This window comes from Kryptolebias marmoratus, linkage group LG17, assembly GCF_001649575.2.
Source record: "Kryptolebias marmoratus isolate JLee-2015 linkage group LG17, ASM164957v2, whole genome shotgun sequence".
Lineage (NCBI taxonomy): Eukaryota > Metazoa > Chordata > Actinopteri > Cyprinodontiformes > Rivulidae > Kryptolebias > Kryptolebias marmoratus.
The window spans coordinates 24,753,473-24,773,418 of NC_051446.1; the positions used below are offsets into that span (position 1 = coordinate 24,753,473).

Below are 19,946 nucleotides of genomic sequence, written 5' to 3' on the forward strand. Positions count from 1 at the left end.
TTTGGGTCATTATCCTGTTGGACCCATGAGCTGAGACTGAGACCGAGCTTTCTGACTCTGAGCAGCACATCTGGCTCCAGGAGGCCTTGATAGTCTTCAGGTTTCACTGGACCCTGAACAGAACCGAGCCTCCTCCATGTCCCCCCTGTAGGTTCAGGGTTCTGGTCTTTGTCTCATGTTTGGGTCTGTGGACACAGAGCTGATGGGACATGTTGTCAAAAAGCTCCAGTTTTGTCTCATCTGTCCAAAGGACATTCTCCCAGAAGCTCCGTGGATTCTCAGTCTGTCTTTATGATTTGGTGTCCTCCTCTGTCGTCTTCTGTTATGTCCACTTTGTCTCAAACAGACTGATGGTGCAATCTGACACTGAAGTACCTTAACTTTGGAGACTTTCAGATATAGTTTTAGCCAATTATAACCTGCTAATGCTAATTCAACTATAGTTTCTGCTAATTTAGGTATGCTAATGCTAGTTCAGATATAGTTTTAGCTTATTATAGCCTGCTAATGCTAATTTTGGCTGTTTCTTACTCCTTAAAGTGTCTATATGCTTCCACTCAGTCATTTGTGGACATATTGAGCTGAAATTTGGTGTGGTAGCAGCTGAGACAGAGCTCCATTCATTTTTTATTGTTATTCATATAGGATAATTTCAAAAAGACAAGTTGAATTTGAAGATTTTTAGAGCAGGATATTCTATATTTTGTGTGAATGTTGTATGTGTTGTGGTGAAAATTACATTTTCACCACAACACATGATTTCACTGCAGGTGAACCAAAGCTGATACCACAAAGTAAAAAATACATAAACAGGAACAGAATAAACGGAATGAATATACGAGATGTTATTTTTTAGCTCATTATATTTAGACTTATCATCTATGTTGGTCCCAATATTTTCATAACAAAATATAACTAAAACTTTCAGTCTATATTGTGTATTAAAAATTTGTAGTCTCTTTGCATTTGTTAGAATCATTTCTTGCTTTTAAATACCAGATAAAGATAAATTACAACACTTAATTTATTACAACGTTAAATTTACATTTTAATAGATTATAATTGATTAAGTTCCGAAAAGAGTTTGGCTCCCCCTAGTGATTTAAAATAAAACTAGTAAAGAGAAATAAAACTTAAAATAAAACTACATTTCCCACAATGCATTTAGCTGATAATGCATTTGGGGTAATCGGAAATGAAGAAAAATCCGTTCTTCGTTGTTCTTCGGCAATAAGTTCTATTTCACTCAGTTTTGTCATTGTTTAATGTTACTGTGTGTTTTTATTTGTTCTTTAGTTCCTAATATTTTTCAAATATATGTATAATTATTTATTCTTTGACGTGCCGGACGTGTCAGCATTTTTTCGTGGAGGAGTAACCAGATTTTCCGACGGGCATTGAACGTCGCTTGACTCTCGGCGAAGCAGTGAACATCGGGACTGCGTCAACTGGCAATAAAAGTAAGTTTAATGTTTTTATTTCGGCTTGTAATCGTATTTTTGTGAAGTTAGCGCTTGTTTAAAGTATTATTGTCTGTGATTTTTTAGCAAAACGCGTTTTCGTCCTGTTCTGTAGTTCTGCTTTACTTTCGTTTTTCAAAAAAAAAAAAGCTTTTAGTTTATTTGTTTAGCTAACTTATCGAATTTAGCTAATAGAAAAGCGATGTAATCATTTTGGAAACAGTGTCAGCTCGTTTTTTTAGGGAGTTAAGGGAGTTTTGAGTGGTAAACCAATGAGTAAGCTATTTTTAAAAGAAGTGAAAGCAAAAATAAATGCGCAAAAAAATCACACAAACAACAACAGGAAGAGGTTAGCTCATGCCTGTGCTGCTTTGTTTTGTCACGCGGGCCAGCTTGTGTCACTTGGCCTCACCTGACAGGTGTGTGTGTTTCTTGGCAGCTCAGCAGCATGGAGACCAGCAAGGAAGCGGCAGGAGCTGACCTGTCACCTGCCACCTTCTCCCAGGTGGTCTTCACCGACATCCAGTACTCATACCTGCCTTCAGCCCCCATCACCTGCCGCTTCACCCTCAATGCTGCCTTCCAGCCCAGCTCCAGGGACTGGGTGGGCATTTTCAAGGTGGGCAGACTCTCTCATTGGAATAAAGGAGAATTACTTTATTTTTTATTCAAAGTGCTTAATAAGGACTGTGTTGTACAGGTGGGGTGGAGCTCAACAAAGGATTATCATACCTTTGTGTGGGTGGAGACCAGTCAGGATGCAGAGGGACTGCAGACTATGACAAGGCAAGCTGTGTTTAAGGGTAAGTTTCACTTTTACTACAGGGTGAACGGGTTTGTTTTTGCTGTAAACTCGTCCTCTGCCTTTTGTGTACACTGTGTGAGCACAGGCTATCTTCAAATCAGTTTTTGTGACGTTCAGATACTGTTTAAGTCGCATTTTTACTGCTAGTTTATCTGCGTCTGGGTCAGTCAAGGAACGAAGGACACAAACCGGGTTTTTATTTACACAACAAATTAACAAAAATCCAAATAATTAGTGACTCAGACCTATCTAAACAGAACTATACTCAAAAATCAAAATTAACAAACGGTCAGCTTAACAATCAAGTTAAGATTAGAGGTGAACTCCAAAGTTAAGGTACTTCAGTGTCAGATTGCAGCATCAGTCTGTTTGAGACAAAGTGGACTTAGAAGACGACAGAGGAGGACACCAATGAAGACAGACTGAGAATCCACGGAGCTTCTGGGAGAATGTCTTTTGGACAGATGAGACAAAACTGGAGCTTTTTGACAACATGTCCCATCAGTTCTGTGTCCACAGACCCAAACATGAGACAAAGACCAGAACCCTGAACCTACAGGGGGACATGGAGGAGGCTCGGTTCTGTTCTGGGTCCAATGAAACCTCAAGACTATCAAGGCCTCCTGGAGCCAGATGTGCTGCTCAGAGTCAGAAAGCTCGGTCTCAGTCTCAGCTCATGGGTCCAACAGGATAATGACCCAAAACACCAAGAACGGGTCAGAACCAAACATTGGACCGTTCTGAAGAGGCCTTCTGAGCCCTGATCTAAATCCTGCTGAACATCTGTGGGAGGAGCTGAAACATCTGGAGGAGGAAGCCTTCAGACCTGAGACAGCTGGAGGAGTTTGATCAGGAGGACCAGAACACCTGAGGACACCTGTGGACAGGTGCAGAAGTCTCAGAGTTACAGAAATCACCTGATTGGATCAAAAGGTTGTGTAACAAATTATTAAGTTAATGTGTCATCCTTTTTAACCAAGGCCAGTTTCATTAGTTTGTTTTTAAAATAATTATTTAACAAAAAAAGTACAAACAAATATGTCTGCACCTGTATATATCAGATATCCATCCATCCATCCATCCATCCATCCATCCATCCGATCGACTGATTCTCTGGTTTTATGAAGTAATTCTGCTTTGATTAAAAAGAACAACTCATGTTGGACAGCTGCTTCAGGTGGGAGGAGACGGGTAGAAACTCTGGGTTTTTTACTTCCTAGAGTTTGTTGCCATGGTGATAAACTCTGAGTTTCACTTACCGTACTCAACTCAAAGAGTTTCCCTAAACTCTGAGTTAATTTACTCACTGAAGCCGGTTTCTAGAATCCTCGCTGAGATTGGTGGATGAATAACAGGTGAGCTGATCACCAGGTGAGGGGGGAAACCTTTGGCCGTGACACAGACAGAAAGTCAGCTGAACGCGAGGAGATTCTAGATAAAACCGGCTCAAATACCAAGCTCCTTCTCTGAGGCTGTTTGTTGCGTTCTTCCTCTCCGTCAGAGTACTACCTGCCTAAAGACGAGATCGAGTTCTACCAGTTCTGCTACATTGACAGTTCGGGGCAGGTGAGAGGAGCCAGCACTCCTTTCCGCTTCACAAATCCAACCGAGCAAAACGTGGAAAGCAGCATGGAGGACGACCTGCTGGTTATCACCACACAGGTATCCGACAGTAAGAGCTGAGTCTGAAATTAAAGTATCTGCTGGGGATGGTGTCCAGCTACAACCAGAGTTAAAGTCCATGTCTGTAAAATTTGATTTATGTTGACACCAAACATATCCTGGATGTCCATCCAAAGATCACCTACAGAAAGATTTATTAAAACCTGTTGATGTTATGTTAACAGACAGAGTTGATTCCTGTACTTAAGGATATTTCATTTCAGTATTGACATGTTATTAATCAAATAATAAAACATTCATTGGTGGAAAAGGTGCTGCTGCATCATGAAACCTGGAATTTAGGAAACTAAAAGTGAAAATCGAGACGAAACAAACAGGTTTCATAGAGTCCTGCAGTAAAACGAAAGTGTGCTGTGTTGCATTTGAATAAATACTTTGAATAAATAGGTCTTTATTTATTTTAAGAGAAAGCTCAACAGGAAATCTATCAAAGAAAATTCAACATTCAAGACGATTTGCCGTCTTTAAGTGCAAAAACTCAGTGAATAATTGAGATTTACAGTCCTGATCCAAATAATCATGATTATTTTATTATATATATATATATTTGAGCAGCACTAATATTTACTTTATAATTTCTCTGAGTTAATTTGTAGAAACAGAATATTGTAGTAAGTTAATAAAAATCACTTAATGTGTCAGTTTTAGCTGAATAATTATTAAAAAATGAGCCATTCTGAGGGATTTTGTGACTTTTGCTCCAATTGTTTTATTTGTCCTAAAGTAAATGTTTGACTGCAGGGTTTTTAACTTGTGCAATGCCTGCCTGTTGTGAAAGAACATTTGTTAAACGAGGATAAAGTTTTAAATTTATGTAACATTTCTTGAATCTCAGGAGCAAGTTGAGCAGAGCCAGCGTGAGAAGGACGGGCTGCAGAAAGAGTTAAATCTGATGAGAGCCGAAAACGAGAACTTAAAAAGCTCTCTGCTGAAGGAGCAGAACGAGAACAGAGTCTTCAAGGTATCCTTACCTGAGTTTATTTATTTCTGGGGAGTCTGGGTGAGGACGTAGAAATGTGAGAATTTAAACTGAGCTTTGAAAAGCTGACAGAGAGTTTGGTTTGTTCAGGAGCAGAGTGAAGAGAGAAAGACAGAATGGACTAAACTGGGGAAGGAAATGGATCAGATCAAGGAGCACAATGAAAAACTGAAGCACACGCTGCAGCTGCAGCTGAAGGAGAACGACCGTTTAAAGGTTTGTCCTCATTTCACGGTGAAATCTAAACTTCTTTATCGGCCTGAAGGCCTAACTTTGCTGCTTCTGCCAGGAGGAGATGATGATCCAGCTGCAGAACTCTGCAGAGCAGGAGAAGCTGAGTCAAAGCCTCGTGTCCAAAACAATGGAGGTAAGAGGATTTAAAATCAGCGTTTAAGGCCAGAAGTCTGAGCTAATTATTCATCTGATCTGTAGGAGAAATATGATCGAGCTGTGGTGAAGATCAGTCAGCTGAAAGAAGAGCGCGAGGAGCTGAAACAGAAGCTCGAGGCACAAAGTGACGAGAATACCAAGTGAGTCAAATCTGCTTCAACAAAAAGACAAACAGAAATATTTCAGTTTGTCTTCTTTTATTTCAAACTTCAAGCTCCAAAAGCCAAATGTTGTCAGTTCCAAGAAAAGCAGCGAATTCTGTCATTAGAGAGGCTGGAATACAAGAATATTCAACATTATTTCTCCTGAGCTCAGCCTCCACAGGTTTGTCTTTGTCCTCCTGATGTCATCTTTTGTGTTTCAGGCTGAAAGCTAAACTCAGAGAAACGGAGCGAGAGCTGTCCAGAACAAACGACAGATTCCAGCTTCTGCAGGTAAATTACTTCACCGGCTCAAAGTTACATCGCAGTCATTACAGAGAGCCGCTTTTATAAAATACGTGCTTGACGTCGGGCAGGTGGACTTTCAGAGCAGCAATAAAGAGAAGGAGAGAGTCGCTGCAGAGCTGCAAAGGTTGCAGAGCCTCACCTGCAGCATAGATGAGGTGAAGAGAGAGAACCGGGAGTTGAGCAGGAGGCTGTCGGAGCAGGAGACCATGCAGAGGACTCCGCAGGACGACCTGAAGGTTTGAACAGTTTGAACAGGAAGTTTTCTCCTAAATGCACCGATGGAAAGACAGTGGACCTAAAGAGGCGTCCTCCTCAGGTGCAGTGTCAGACTCTCAGCAGGAAGCTGCACGAGACGCAGGCAAAGCTGGTGGCTGAGAAGGAGGAGACCAGGACCGCCAAGAGACAAGCTGAGGTTCTCGAGAATGAGCTGAAAGACATCAGGGAGCAGCTGAAGAACGTGGCCACAGCCAGCGATGTAGAGACCCGGAGAAGCAGCAAATATGAGGTGAAGTCAGGAATCGATACATTACAGAAAATATGTCCAAAAAATATGGATTTGTTTTATTTTTCTGTCTAAATCTCAGCATTTGAATAATGAAACATGAAGGGGTGGGTTGTGCATCCATGCTTCTAATGACTGTTCTTCTGACAAACGTGCAGAAATTCTGGGTTTTAAAATACGTTTTCAGAGTTTATGGTATAATACTTTGTCTTCTTTCATATTTTTTTCCAGCTGGTAGTCACAGAGCTGAATAAACTGTTGGCAGATAAGGACATCTTTGTTCAAGAACAGGAACAACAGATGAAGCTTGTTAAACGGGAGAATCTGGAGCTCGTCAAAGAAAACCAGGTACTCGTACTCAGAATCTGAGTCACTCCTGCTTTTATTTTCCTGACACCTGAAATGTTTGTTTCTTTAGAAACTGAAAGGGGACATTGAGAGGCTGCGCTCAGTTTACTCGAGCCCTGAAGGAGCCGCCGCCGCCGTTTCTGCCCCAGAAGAAGAATCTCCGTACTTACAGCCTGACGTGGTCGCACCAGCCAGCGACGCTTCAGCCAACCAGCAGAGTTCACAGGAACAACAGGAGAACATTTATGATACCATAGGTGAGGAAATATGCACCAATAAGCAAACGTTAGCATAGCATAGCATGTGATTAATGTGTTGAAGTGTTTGATTCTTAAAACACAAACTGCTGTTCTGTTATTAAACTTCAAATCTTATCAGATTTGCCCCTTTTGGTGTAAAAGCCGTCCAAACATCTAAACTGTCCACAGATGTGGAGGCTAAATTTGGTCTAAAAGTAGGGCTTTGGTAGACGTTTAAACTCTGACATTTAGCCAAGATGGGCAAGAATAAGAAACACAAATTCACATGAAGTTACGTTTGGAGTTTCAGATTCGAATCAACAGTAAACAGAAACCAAAAGTCTTTTTGCTAAAGTGATTTTATTTTCCTTCCCTGCAGACTCGTTGCAGCAACCAGAAGAGGTAAGTCTGATTATTTCCTTTAAAAAAAAAAAGTTATATTTTATAATTTGTGCAAGTTTTGTTTGGTACTTGTGCATTAAATATTTCAGGTGTATTTGCTTGTTGCTAAAAGGAAAAATAAGTTCAATTGATCAAAAATAGTAGGACAATGCTAGCTAGCAAAATGTTAGCTTAAAGCTAAAAAATGCATAAGAAGGCAAAAATAAAGTCTGTATTCTGATGCAGATTTTAAAGTTATTGAAGGGATCTGAGTGTATTTTTATAAGGAGAATGTTTGTAAATCAAATAAAAGTTGTAAACAGAAGTCAGAGCACTCGTCTGCTGACTGAGCTGAACGTTCTGTGTGCAGAAGTAGTTAGGATTGGACAAATAATCAGGAAAGCAGAACAATTAGTGTGCAGAGCGAGAAACTTCTTTTAAAAGCATTTTAGGTGACACAAACTAAGGCTGACATGACTCAGAAGGCATCCCTCTGCTCACATGATCTCTGTTTACACGAGTCACTCAGCTGTTTACCGTTTATTTTTAAAGCGGGCTTTAAAACATAATCCCCGTCCCACTCTGTCCCCAGCCGGCGCTGGTGTGCCGTCACTGCCAGGAGAGATTCCCGGGAATAACCCAGAACGAGCTGGAGCAGCACGAGCAGAGCCACCGAGTGTGTCCCTTCTGCACCATGATCTGCGACAGCATGGAGCAGGCCGTGTTCGAGGACCACGTCTACGGCCACGAGCTGTGACGGCGCCGTCGGAATCCTCAGAGGGCGGGCGGGCGAGCGCGAAGGATCACCGACTTTTCCATGAAACTATTTTTAGTTTTCAGTTTGCTGTTACATGATCCACCGCAGCGAACATCACACCTCATTTAAAACGCCTCCTGGTCCTTCAGGGTTATGGGCTGAAACTTTTAGTTAAAATAAAACATGTAGCTCCTTTTTATTTTATTTGTAAAGTCTCACCTTTAGCTGCTTTAGATCCTTACAAAAATCAAAAACTGGCAACAAAAATAAGCTCATGTTCTTTATTAGGAAATCTAAACTGACAGATACGCATTTTTCTGCCTCTATAGGCTCAAAAATGGCAACAAATTTAATTAAATGGAGAATTTTGATGTTTTCTTTTAGCTGTATAGCCTTTAACCTCCACTATTTGCTCACCTCTCTTTATTTTAGCCACAATAAATCAACTTTGATGCTTTTTAAATCTGTAAGGTTCAAACTCGTAATTAATTAGACGCTTTTAAAAATAACTGGCGCTCATTTGTGACATTAAAACAAACAGTGGAAAGTTTTAACAGCTGTTTATATAAAAGTGATTAAAATAATTAGCAGATATGAATAAACTACCACAGTTAAAGTTTTAAATGTGACAGACATGTTTATGTTGTAGATCGTTGCCAATGATCAGCACTTTACAACCAGATAGGACACTTAATCACTTTGTTTTGAACTAAAACAGCATTTTCTTTTTTTAATTATTTTACTTTTAAGAACTAAACTAAGACGAAGATCGATAATTCCTCTCAGTGAAGCCTTCAGACCCTGATCTACTGTCAAAAAATGTCTTAATATTAAGGTTTTAAGCTAAAAACCTGCAGGATGCTTTAAGGGAAAAGCCTTACATTAAAAGCTTCTGAAAATTCATTTTAAGTAGATGAATGTATATTTTAAAAAGCAGCATAAATAAGGTGGTGTATTAAACAAAGCTGTAATAAGATATATTTAACTGACAGTTTGAACTTATTCTGGGTGACAACGATCAGTAAGGATTCTTAATAAATGCATTTAACCAGAATAAAAACTCCTGACAACAAAACTGGTGCAAACGTTTTCTTCAAAAGTCAAATCATACAAGAAAATGTTGATGTTTCTGTCCCATCCACCCCTAAGAGCAAAACTAAACTTGTCCAGCAGAGACTCCATGAAAAGCACGCTCATCGCAGAGCTGCGGAGGAGGAAAACCTTCGTCCTCCTCCTCCTCTTCGTCCTCCTCCAGGCACATTTTGTTTCAAGTCTTTGGTCCAAACCCTGTCGTGAGTTAAGGAGTCATCTGGTTGGCCTCCTCCGGCGTGACGTCACGAGAGGCGAGCTCTGAGAAGAGCGCCGGCAGCCAGTACTGCCCCTCTCCGGCTGCCTGAGTGTCCATCCAGGCCAAGCCCTCCTTCAGCAGATGAGCCTGGAAACACGAGACACGAGCGGGTGGGGTGGGGGGGGGTGGGGGTGTTTATAGAGCTTATATTTCACGTTGTGTTGCTACACTTCAGCACAGTCAGGTGCATTTTTAAAGCACTTTTTATCACTTCATGTGTTTTAATTTGATTCTGTTCAGGTCTGTAGCGCCTCCTGAAACTGGAATCTAAAAGAAAACCTGTTAATAAACCAACCTTTATGCACACTGCACCACTCAATCTGCAACCTTTTAGTACCCCAATTCCAAACATGTTGTGTAAAATCTAAACTAAACCCAGAATGAAACTTTTTTTTGAGAAAATAAGATAATTTTGAATTCGATGGCAGCACAGGTCCATGTTTCCCTCTGTGCAGCATTTCTTCTTCTTCTCCCATCAGTCTGTAAACACCTGGACCCGAGGTTGTCCCATTCTGTCTGTTCAACAGTCCTGGATGGGAGCAGATGCTGTTCTGCAATGATGGCCTTGAACTTTGACCTCAGAGTAATATCTGTTGATATTGAAAGTCTGTCCATCTTTCCTTCTGACAGATTCAGCCTCTAAATCCTCTTTTCATCCCCACTCCTCTCACTGACCTGCTGCCAATTAACCTAATTAGTAACAAAAAGCTCCTCCAGCTGTTTCTTATTCGTATAACTTACCTTTACAGACTTTTGTCGCCCCTGGAACAACTTCTATGAGACGTGTTGCTGCCATAAAATTCAAAATTACCGAACTTTATCCTAAAAACGAGAGGGTGCTGATCTGCTATGTTCCATTGTGAATTAAATAAGGGTTTGTGAGGTTATCAGATCTTTGCATTCTGGTTGTATTTGTTTGGAATTGGGGTTGGAGATGCTTTGTGGCTTTTCTTCTCCTGAATGTTCAGAGATTCGTGTGGAACTTGGCAGCTCCTGACATGTTCACCTACCAGGACGTGACATGCTCGCTCCGTCTCCCATTTCAGGCCGTCTCTGATCTCGCTCACCGTCACATATCCCTTTTTCTGCAAACGAGTAAGGAAACAGAAAGGTGCCACGTTGGAGCAGACCACTTCAAAATAAAAGCCTAAATTAGTTTTCTTTCCTGCCTGCTCACTTTAACATGGCAGCATATAATCTGGAGCTGTCTGTGATCTGATTTAATGTCTGACCTACAACCCTTGAACTGACATTTGGTCTGTGTCTTAAATCATTATATTTATGGAATAAAGGTCATGTTTAATAGACTTTGTCCAAAAGGATGAAAACACAAAACAAATTTGTATTTAAGGCTAAAAACCGAGCTGATAATGAACTGTTAAAAACCCTGAAATCAAAAGAAAATGTCCAACAACAGGGTCTGTTGTTTAATTTTGGAAGGAAAAAAGGTAAAGTATTGTTTTACCTCAGCTAGCTGTAAAACTACAGTGTGATCCATGTTGAGTTCTGCCGGGACTGATTGGACCAAGTAAGAACCACCAATAGGAATCATCCCAAAACCATTTCCCATCACCTTCAGTTTCTTTATGGCTCTGACCAAATCGTCTCTGTGGAGCACAAGTCACACATTACACCTCGTGAAGGAGAAATCAATGAGTATCGTGAGTTGTAACGCTTACAGACTTACTGGCTCACATCCTGAGCATATTTACCCCGTCCCTTCAGCACTCTCTGATGGAGCTCATTGAGAGTAATCAGTCCTGAAAGAAAACGGAATCAAAGCTACAAACACTGAACGCACCGTGCTGCTTTTAAGGTATTAATTTAATGAAGGTAACTGTTGCTGACGTGCATGAATCTTACTATAATATCAGAAAAATAACGCTGAGGCCTGAATGGCCTCTGCTGAAAGAAGCTGAAACTGAAGTAAACTTAAAACAAGGAGAACTGCAGCTAAAAGGAGCAGAACAGTAGCTAAAAAAAGTGAAAAGCTAAAAGCCAAAAGTAGGAAATGGCTTGTTAAAAGCTAAATGCAGCAAAAGACCTAAGAGCCAAAAGGCTAGCTATAAGCTAAAGCCTAAAGACCTCCGAGCTACCGCAGAAAATATTAAATATTATATAAATAAAATGTTAAACATTTTGAAAGATATAAAAACTAAGTTATAACACCCATATCCTAAATGAGCTTCGTATTTTGATATATGAATAACTAAAGTAAAACAAAGTATGCAGAAGTACTTAGATTGTAAAAATCACACAGAAAAATGATAAAAAACCAGGAAAACAGTGGTATGAATGCTGACTGCATTCACACTATTAATGATAAAACAGGGACAAGCTGAAGACAAATGCAATAAATGATTTCCTCTTTAATAAATAAACTACAAACCTCCATTTCTGTGTTTCAGGGCGAGGCACACTTCAATGATCTGCACACCCAGCTCATAGTAGAAATCTCCAACACCGAGCATCTCAGACCAAAAACCTTTGCCAGCTGTGGGATAAAAACAGAACTTTCAAAGTGTTGTTCCATTTGAAACCCTTTTGTAACAGAAGTTACACCAAAACAGATCAAATGTTCTCACAAGCAAGCGGGTCGACGCCGATCGTGGCACACATCTCCTGAAACTGGACCCTGAACTGCGAGTTTTTGCGGATCTCTTGTTTGTGCTTGCTGGCAAACTCTTCCAGGTTGGACTTGAAAGTTTCCAACTGTTTGGACATCTGGAATAACCCCCCCCACACACACACAAATACTCAATAAATCATGTGCTTGACATTTATTAAATTATTCAAAAATAAACAACAGAAACATAAACTTACCTGAGCAATCTGGTCTTCTGCAAGAACAGTTCCTCTTTCTTTATATTTGGCCTAAATAAAAAACAAATATTAGGAATAAAATTCTTAAAGATGTTTCTAAAGCTATCATCTATGAGCCAAAACAAGTCGGATTTAAATAAATTAATTAATAAACATTATGAATTGCCTGCTCTTCCCCTTAAAAAGGTACCAGTATCATTTTATTGAACTCTTTCTAGCTTAAATTATTGGCCGTACAAATAAGTTCAGATTTACTTGTTAAATCCTGGCATAACTTCCACTGTTAGGTGGAAAAAAATCTTAAGTGGTCTCTGATATATATCAATCAACATTAAGGACTGTATACTTTTTAACCCAAATAAAAAGATTGTTTTCTTTACTTGATGCAGACCAATAATTAGAATGCTTCTAAATCAGGGTGACATGTTTATATGACTTCTAACAGATAATTAATGCATTAGTGAGGGTTATATATTATATAGACAGTTTAAGGCTGCTCTCGTTATTGTTAGAAGGTTTGTTGTAATCTTGTGTTACAGTGCAAGTCTTATTTTCAGTGCAATTCATTTAAAAGTTTGCTCATTTGTATTTACACCTCATTAAAACAAGGAGTTTCAAATGAGACAGAATAAATCCAAATGATTTGGATTCAAAACAATTTAATGTTTACGTGGATGAAGAAAATTTGACCTTTAAGGTATGTTAAAAACCATTTAAAACGGTGCTTTTAGGTCCCTGCAGAGAGTTAAAGAGACTAAATCTTAAAAAAAACAGATGTAATCAAACCTCTGCTAGCTTCTTTTTGGCTATCGCTCCCGCACCAACACCTCTGCGATGCATCTTGTTGATGTTTAGTCCAAAATACAAAAACCTGCCTAAAGTAGAAGTGTTTAACAAACTAAGAAATTAAATAAAAAACAACTAATGCGCATCTATAGTGGAAAAAACGACATACGTCGCAGCTACACTCACTGACAACAATGGCTTTTTGTTCGCTTATTCTCAAAAATGTCACCACTATAAGAAGCTTTACACTAAAATTAGTTTTTATTAACGGTTTACAAAAACACAAAGCTTCTAAAAATCAAATAATAACTAAAAAAGCTTAGTGTATTTATCGTTCATTTAGCGAAACTGCTGCCATTTTTTCTTAGGGGGAAGTAAATCCACTTTCTGCTTTTTACGTCATTTTACGTCATTTTACGACAGCGCCCCCTGCCGTCCCGGTGGGTGACGTACAAGCTGTGTTCAGAAACAAAATGGTGACCAAATATCTGCGAAGAAAACCGTGTAAAATGTTTTATCTTTATTTCTCTCGCTCTTCCATTCTTTAATATCAGGCCTACAAATAATTAGCTAAATAACAGAGCACAAACGAGCTCTTACAGTGTATATTTTTCCGGGAAACATTATAATCAAACTGTATTTTTTTAAACCAATATGCGTATTCAAATGCTTCTTTTCTGTCATAAACTATGCACCCTTTAATAATACGAAATATGAATTTCATATATACACATATTACGCATAATTAACACATCCCTTTTTAAATTTTAGAACCTTAATAAATAAAAAAAGACTATTTGGATTTTTCCAGAGCTTATTAATTTTGACAAATTAGGTTAACTAACATTTATGTGTACGCTATATTACTTTGAAATATTATGCAATTACCTAAAACATGAAAAAGGACAAAAATATAATAAAAAATAATAATTATTTCATAATTTAAGTAGTGTTCTTAAGGGGATCAAAATTTAAAAACTTTTTTTATTAGTTGTGTTGTTTAGTATGTTACTGAACTATCAATCCGTTATGTTGCTAAGGATAAAAAATATTATCCTTAATGTAATATAAAAATATAAATGACTTTGAACTGCAGCGCCCCCCGTTCCAACATGGCGGACGCGTTGACGTGTCACTGCAACGGGCTGTGCCTAATGGCGGTGTTGCCCCCTAGTGGCGACTGCTTGAATACAACCTCCAAAAAAAAAACAAGAAATGGCCAGCCAGCAAATTACGCATGCGCTGTAGAGGGCGCTTTAAAACAAGTCTTGAGGAGGGAACATGAAGACAATTTTCTCTCCCACTTGAACTGCAGTCGAGGTAAGCGTGAAACGCAGAAAAACTGCGTTAGCAAAACCGTTTCAGGTTTACCCTTGACACTCACGACGACGTCGTTTCATTGTTAAAGCCGCGGAGACGTGTTTTTGTACGCGAAACTAGCCGGCTAACGTTAGCCCGCTAGCTAGCTGGCTGTTATTGTTTTTCACGAGAACCAAAATGGAGGAGACGGTTGCCATCCTGCTCAGCCACTCCCGAGTCCTTGTTGGAAGTCCTCACACTAAAATGTCTGCCCGCCCGCTGCAGTTGTCGGTTAAATTCCTCCTGAACTCAACTAGCCCGTCGTGAAGTTGTTGCTTGAAGCTAATTTAGCTTAGCTTTAATATTAAGAGAACGATGTTAGATAAAGGATGCACACTTTAATCTGGCACTCTTATTTTTTTGCTGTTGAAATAATCGCAGTAGGTGCACGTGTTCTGCTTCTTATTATAAAAAAAGAAAAGGCTTACTGTGATATAACAGGTAATATTTATTTTTTCCGTGCTTTGTGTTTTTTCAGCTGTAAACGCCGTGGCGCTGCAGGATCATGAGAAGCCGTCGTCGTGCCCGTCATGACTCTGAGATCTAGGCCGTTTCCGAGCGCAGGATTCAAGCATAACCTGGACACCATCGACTTCGGCCACAAGCACGTCGGTGTGAACACCGTGACTCCCGTCAGCATCAAGAGGGAGCCCTGCGACTACGTGATAGATGTCCAAAACGTGCAGAAGGGCGAGATCCCGAACAAATCCAAGGACCTAGATCAGATTTATATGACAAGCAAAGTCGCTGTCGCCGCCACAGTTGCAGAAATAGTTCAAGGAGACAAAACCGTGGGGATATTGTCCCCTGTCAGACCAATGGGGGGTGAGGGAACCCCGGTGAAAGGTAAACCCCTCTCTGTCGACAACATGGATAACCCTCAGATGGCTGTGAACAACAACCCCAAGGATGCCGGTGCCGGAGACAGCGCCAAGGGGGTTGTTCCCGGAGTCCTCGGCACCGCTTCCATCGAACTCTCCTCCGAGGGCAAATGGCGGAACATCAGGAAGACACCCGCCAGCCCCCAAGCGCAGGCCAACTGCCTCCGTCAGATTCTGCTCCTGCAGCTGGACCTCATCGAACAGCAGCAACAGCAGCTGCAGTCCAAGGACAAGGAGATAGATGAGCTCAAAGCCGATAAAGAGATGGTATGTTTATAAATGTTTTCCTTATATATGGCGTGAACGTAGCTTTCAGTTAACGTGGAAGGTCTTTTTTCTTCATGTCCTCAGTTACTTGCACGCATCGAGCGTATGGAGCGTCGCCTCCAGCTCACGAAGAAGGACCCGCCCCGGGACAAGCGTCTTTTCCAGCCCCTGGAGCCATGGACCCCCGACAAAGAGGACATGTGGGATCTGGAAATGGAGGAGAGCTCGCAGCCCAACCCGGCCGCTCCCCTCCAGTTCAGCCGCGAGGGCAAAGGTCAAAAAAGGTGAAACGAACCACAGAAGTTGCATTTGCTGCGACGCGAATGACGAGCGCTGAAAGAAGCGGAGCAGAAGCTAACAGCTAAAAAGAGAAAAACACTACCTGAAAATTAAATGTATCAAAAGGATATCTAGAAGCTAAATGTAGCCAACTAGAAGCAAAAGTAGCAGTGGGGTAGTTTAAAGAAAAAACAAGGTTTAGATAAATGTAGTAAAATGGTAGCTAAATGCTAAAATTGGAATAAGAAGACAAAAACAGCAAGTGCATTAAAAAGTGGTCAACGTTTTTGAAGGAATTGAAAAGATCTTCTGTGTTTTTATGGGAAAATGGTTCAATATTTTTAAAGTCATAGCACCCATCTCCTGAATGTTTTTTTATTTGATGAGCTGAATTAGAGTTTACACTAAAATGGTAATGCTTTCATATAAACTGTTGCAACTTTTTTTTTTCCACACGCAGGAAGTCCTGCTTCGTAGATGCAAAAGCGCAGAAATGTCGGGGTAAAAGCGCGAAGCTTAGCCCCCAGAAGTCCGACATGGAGCCCGGTTCTCCCAACCAAAGGGAGCTGCGCAGTAAGGAAACCCCCGAGAAGATGGTTCCGGCCCGGTCCAGTCCGGACAGTTTGCTCCCGTGCAAAGAGGAGCCGGAGCTGAGCTGCCAGATGGAGGACCTGCCCTTCATGTCGACCACAGAGATGTATCTGTGTTGCTGGAACCAACCTCCGCTCTCCCCTCTGCGAGAAACTTCCCCTAAAAAGGAGGAAGAGGTGGCCAGTGAGTGGACTCCTCATGTAGTTCATGATATGCTGATTGTTTGTAAGCCTAACCCGTATCCCAACTTTAAACACGTTCCTCATCAGCTCCTCTGAACACATCGTCTGTGAATAACTTCCTTCCCTTTGCTCTCTCCACCTGCCAGTTCCCTCCTGGAGGGAAAACTGCATCGAGCCGCTGGATGAGGACTCGTTCTGTGAGGTGAGGCACACCTGGAAGGAAACGATGTTCATTGTAATAAATTTTGTCTCGTTAAATCTAACGTTCGGAACAACTTGTGCTTCCATGAAGCCGCTGGACGACGGCGTGTTTTTGAAACGCCACGCGAAGCTGGAGCTGGACGAGAAGAGGAGGAAAAGGTACCAACGCTGGCTGTGAACTGAGTTATTTGGGGTCGTAATTATTATTTTTAACGAGGGGTACTCGTTACTGAAGAGCAGCCGGGGTTTGTTTATTTCTGCTCTAATTAAAACCAAAGGAACGCACAAAGATGGACGTTTAACAGTTAAATAATCAGAAGTTTTAACCGTAAATCAGCTGTTCTGTCCTAACATGAATTATATATATTAAAGAAAAAGATTTGACCTTCATGGTGAGCATTAAACTGTAGTTTTATAAACATCTAAGTAGGAAATGTTAGATTGATTTGTCTCCTGGAGTTGTTAAATTTAACTTCATTAACATAATGAACTTTAAATTAAAATATCTCTTTTCACTCATCTGTAACTGATGGATGAGTAATGAGCATAGACCTAAAAATAGACTTTTTACCTTTTTTATTTAGGATTTGCATCATAAGTTGACTGAATCTTTAACAATTAAATGTGTAAAAACTACTAAAAGATGATTAATCACCACTTTATAATCAAATAATTGCCGTTTCTCATTTATTCCTCGTTTGTTTTTGGGTTTTTTTTGCGGTTCTAATTGATCCCGTCTGCGTTTCCAGGTGGGACATCCAGCGAATCCGGGAGCAGCGCATGTTCCAGCGCCTGCAGCAGCGCATGAACAGGAAGAAGGTGGTGCAGGAGTCGGAGCCCGAGCTGTCGTCCTTCTACCCCGACACCGAAGACGGTACGGCTGCAGGCGCTGTGTAGGAAATGATGGCTTCTCCTAAAAATGACCTTTCATTTTCTGTATTTGTTCCAGTTGAGGCTATAGTGATCACTCCGTTCCTGCCCGTGGTGGCGTTCGGCCGGCCGCTTCCTAAACTCGCTCAGCAGTAAGTCTTTTAATTTCTCTGTTCAAGACGGGGATTAAATCTGTCAGATTAATGTGTGAAAGTGTGGATTTAAACCACTTCAGGCTCAGAATGAATCCTTCCTGTTCAACAAGATTTACACAAAACATTCATGTTTGATAAAAGAGTCTATTTATTTGAGCCAAACGGGGTTTTAATCTGTAAAATAAAACCCTTTTAATTGGATTTCCCTGCTCCTGTCGCTGACGAGGAGCTGAAAACAGGAAGAAACAAAGTCGACTCTTTAGCTCCTAATGTGTACGTTTGCAAAAAATAAATTTTACTTTTTATTAGAAATTGTTGTGCACATCTATAGTTGCTGTGTTGTTTTGTCATTTTATTTTTAGATTTAAACAAATTTTAGTTCTAAATTTTCAGATTTTGAAGTTTTTGACTTCTGAAAACAATGTTAAAAGATGTTTGGGACAGAAAAAAGCAGCTCTTCAGACCATTGTTGTTATAAATCGATTCAGTATGACCATATTCTGTTTTTTAATCGGTTAAGACGGGACAGAAGCTGCTCCTGTGTGTGACTCGTTGAGTTTCTTCTTCAGGAACTTTGAGCTGCCGTGGCTGGATGACCGCAGCCGGTGCCGCATCGAGGTGCCGAAGAAGCACACGCCTCACCGAACCTGTCGGAAGTGAAGCCCGGCGCCGACCGTCTGCTCCGTTCGTTGTCATCCCGCCGCGGATCGGCCGGGAGTTCGGGGCGTGCGCTGTAACATGTTTCAGATGTTTTGTTCAAGCTGTGCCATTTAAAACAAACAGTTGAGTCACTCGGAGGTGCAGTTTTAATGTTCCTCATGCATCTCGAGCACGAAGCTGAAACTCCTCATCGCAGACATTAAAGCTTCATATTCTCGCTGTGAGTAGCTTTAGCTCATTCTCTGCTTTCGTGGAAACAAAAAACAAACCAAACAAGAGTCCGGATCAGACTTCCACGCTGTGTATCGCTCATGTTGTTGTTTGCACACAGAATTAATAAGATTTTATTAATGTTAAATGTGATGTTGGGGATTTGGAGCCAGCATGACGACATAAAAACAAAATATTTGAGGCAGTTTGTTGTGAGGGTGCAGAAAAACGCTGGTTGTGTGTCGGCATTAATCCTTTAATCCCAGTGATCTGTTCCTGGTTTCGTTTTGGGTTTTAATGTGAGCTGCATGGATTCTGTTTAACTGTTGCAAAAAAATAAATAATAAGATGGTAGCATGGCTTGTCTGCAAAACGGAGGACTTTCTGCTCGTTTGGGCTTCAAAAACTACAAAATATTTATCTTAAGCATGAAAAAAAAAAGCAGGCATTTTGCTGCTTTGTTCAGAACTGCAGGCTGAAATATAAAGGTTTTTTTTTTGTATTTCCGAGCTTAAATGCGCTTACATCCAGTAAATGTTAGGCGAGTTACGTGCACGCGTTGGTCTCTTGCTGGAGCGAGACGTTTTAGACGATTAAGAAGCTTTTAGCTGTAGTTCCATTTATTCTTTTTCCATAACAGTGATTCGTTCCTGCAGGCGGTTTCTCCTCGTTCCCGTCAGAAACACAAATATCAGTTTTGTTTTGTTTTTTCCCAACTGTACATAGCTTTCAGATACAAATGTACATAAAACATGGCTGTTATTTTTTTATTATTTAATGTTGGAAGTGGTCAGTACATTCAACATTGTTCTATGATTGTATGTTGACAGTTTCGAAAGTTAATTTTTTTGGAATAAAACTGTTTATGATGCATTCATTTGGTGTTTTTATATGTATTATATATAATATCACAAGTCTAATACAGTTAGGTATTGAGATAAACTAATTAATCAGGTAATATTTACCACTTTTATAAATATAAGTAATTCAAAAAAAAAGTTAAAAAACAAAAACAACTGGACTTCTATTCTGTAGCTGAAGACGATGCTGTAGCGTTCTGAGACAGCGTTCTGTCATCAGAACGCTACAGCATCGGGCCGAACACGTCCCCACGGAGACAGAAGGGAAGGAAAAGGAACAGAAACGCATCAAAAAAGCTCTCCAAACATGTGGGTATCCCAATTGGGCTTTTGTCAAGTCAGCTAGGAAATCCACTAAACACACCAGGGAACAGAACCAGGAGAAGAACAGAAGAAAGAACATTGTCATTCCTTACGTTACTGGAGTATCCGAGAAACTCAGAAGGATTTTCTCCAAACACAACATCCCAGTACATTTCAA

At 40.4% G+C, this 19,946-nt stretch overlaps 3 protein-coding genes across 5 annotated transcripts; 2 read left to right on the plus strand and 1 right to left on the minus strand.

Moving 5' to 3' along the window:
* Window positions 1-1,306: 1,306 nt before the first annotated feature.
* On the plus strand, window positions 1,307-9,068 carry calcoco2 (calcium binding and coiled-coil domain 2). The gene is made up of 15 exons (XM_017436532.3): window positions 1,307-1,460; window positions 1,900-2,079; window positions 2,161-2,263; window positions 3,767-3,927; window positions 4,784-4,909; window positions 5,018-5,143; window positions 5,217-5,294; window positions 5,360-5,457; window positions 5,682-5,751; window positions 5,835-6,002; window positions 6,083-6,271; window positions 6,500-6,616; window positions 6,687-6,873; window positions 7,235-7,257; window positions 7,829-9,068. Exons 2-15 carry the CDS (start codon window positions 1,909-1,911, stop codon window positions 7,991-7,993), a joined length of 1,782 nt encoding a protein of 593 aa, XP_017292021.1. The 5' UTR covers window positions 1,307-1,460; window positions 1,900-1,908; the 3' UTR covers window positions 7,994-9,068.
* snf8 (SNF8 subunit of ESCRT-II) lies at window positions 8,372-13,340 on the minus strand. The gene is made up of 8 exons (XM_017436533.3): window positions 12,951-13,340; window positions 12,165-12,215; window positions 11,927-12,065; window positions 11,731-11,835; window positions 11,029-11,101; window positions 10,807-10,948; window positions 10,352-10,426; window positions 8,372-9,428 (listed from the first exon to the last, which is right to left on the minus strand). Exons 1-8 carry the CDS (start codon window positions 13,002-13,004, stop codon window positions 9,291-9,293), a joined length of 777 nt encoding a protein of 258 aa, XP_017292022.1. The 5' UTR covers window positions 13,005-13,340; the 3' UTR covers window positions 8,372-9,290.
* Window positions 13,341-14,159: 819 nt separating this feature from the next.
* msl1b (MSL complex subunit 1b) lies at window positions 14,160-19,482 on the plus strand. 3 transcript variants are annotated; one of them, XM_017436490.3, is made up of 9 exons: window positions 14,160-14,270; window positions 14,788-15,457; window positions 15,542-15,741; window positions 16,197-16,552; window positions 16,656-16,711; window positions 16,802-16,869; window positions 17,460-17,584; window positions 17,660-17,732; window positions 18,305-19,482. In XM_017436490.3, exons 2-9 carry the CDS (start codon window positions 14,840-14,842, stop codon window positions 18,393-18,395), a joined length of 1,587 nt encoding a protein of 528 aa, XP_017291979.1. In that variant the 5' UTR covers window positions 14,160-14,270; window positions 14,788-14,839; the 3' UTR covers window positions 18,396-19,482. The 3 variants fall into 3 exon arrangements, with proteins under 3 accessions (XP_017291979.1, XP_017291981.1, XP_017291980.1); XM_017436492.3 differs by having other exon boundaries at window positions 16,197-16,510; XM_017436491.3 differs by lacking the exon at window positions 14,160-14,270 and adding an exon at window positions 14,517-14,689.
* The last annotated feature ends 464 nt before the right edge of the window (window positions 19,483-19,946 follow it).

Bases quoted from the DNA above. Each gene is read 5' to 3' on its own strand.
- calcoco2 (XM_017436532.3), top strand. From the start codon at position 1,909: ATGGAGACCAGCAAGGAAGCGGCAGGAGCTGACCTGTCACCTGCCACC. The intron at 2,080-2,160 runs GTGGGCAGACTC...TGTGTTGTACAG, and splicing joins ACTGGGTGGGCATTTTCAAG to GTGGGGTGGAGCTCAACAAA. The intron at 5,752-5,834 runs GTAAATTACTTC...GACGTCGGGCAG, and splicing joins ACAGATTCCAGCTTCTGCAG to GTGGACTTTCAGAGCAGCAA.
- snf8 (XM_017436533.3), bottom strand. From the start codon at position 13,004: ATGCATCGCAGAGGTGTTGGTGCGGGAGCGATAGCCAAAAAGAAGCTA. The intron at 12,216-12,950 runs GTTTGATTACAT...TTTTTTATTTAG, and splicing joins CCAAAAAGAAGCTAGCAGAG to GCCAAATATAAAGAAAGAGG. The intron at 10,949-11,028 runs GTAAGTCTGTAA...TGTGCTCCACAG, and splicing joins TATGCTCAGGATGTGAGCCA to AGACGATTTGGTCAGAGCCA.
- msl1b (XM_017436490.3), top strand. From the start codon at position 14,840: ATGACTCTGAGATCTAGGCCGTTTCCGAGCGCAGGATTCAAGCATAAC. The intron at 15,458-15,541 runs GTATGTTTATAA...TCATGTCCTCAG, and splicing joins TCAAAGCCGATAAAGAGATG to TTACTTGCACGCATCGAGCG. The intron at 17,733-18,304 runs GTAAGTCTTTTA...TTTCTTCTTCAG, and splicing joins CTTCCTAAACTCGCTCAGCA to GAACTTTGAGCTGCCGTGGC.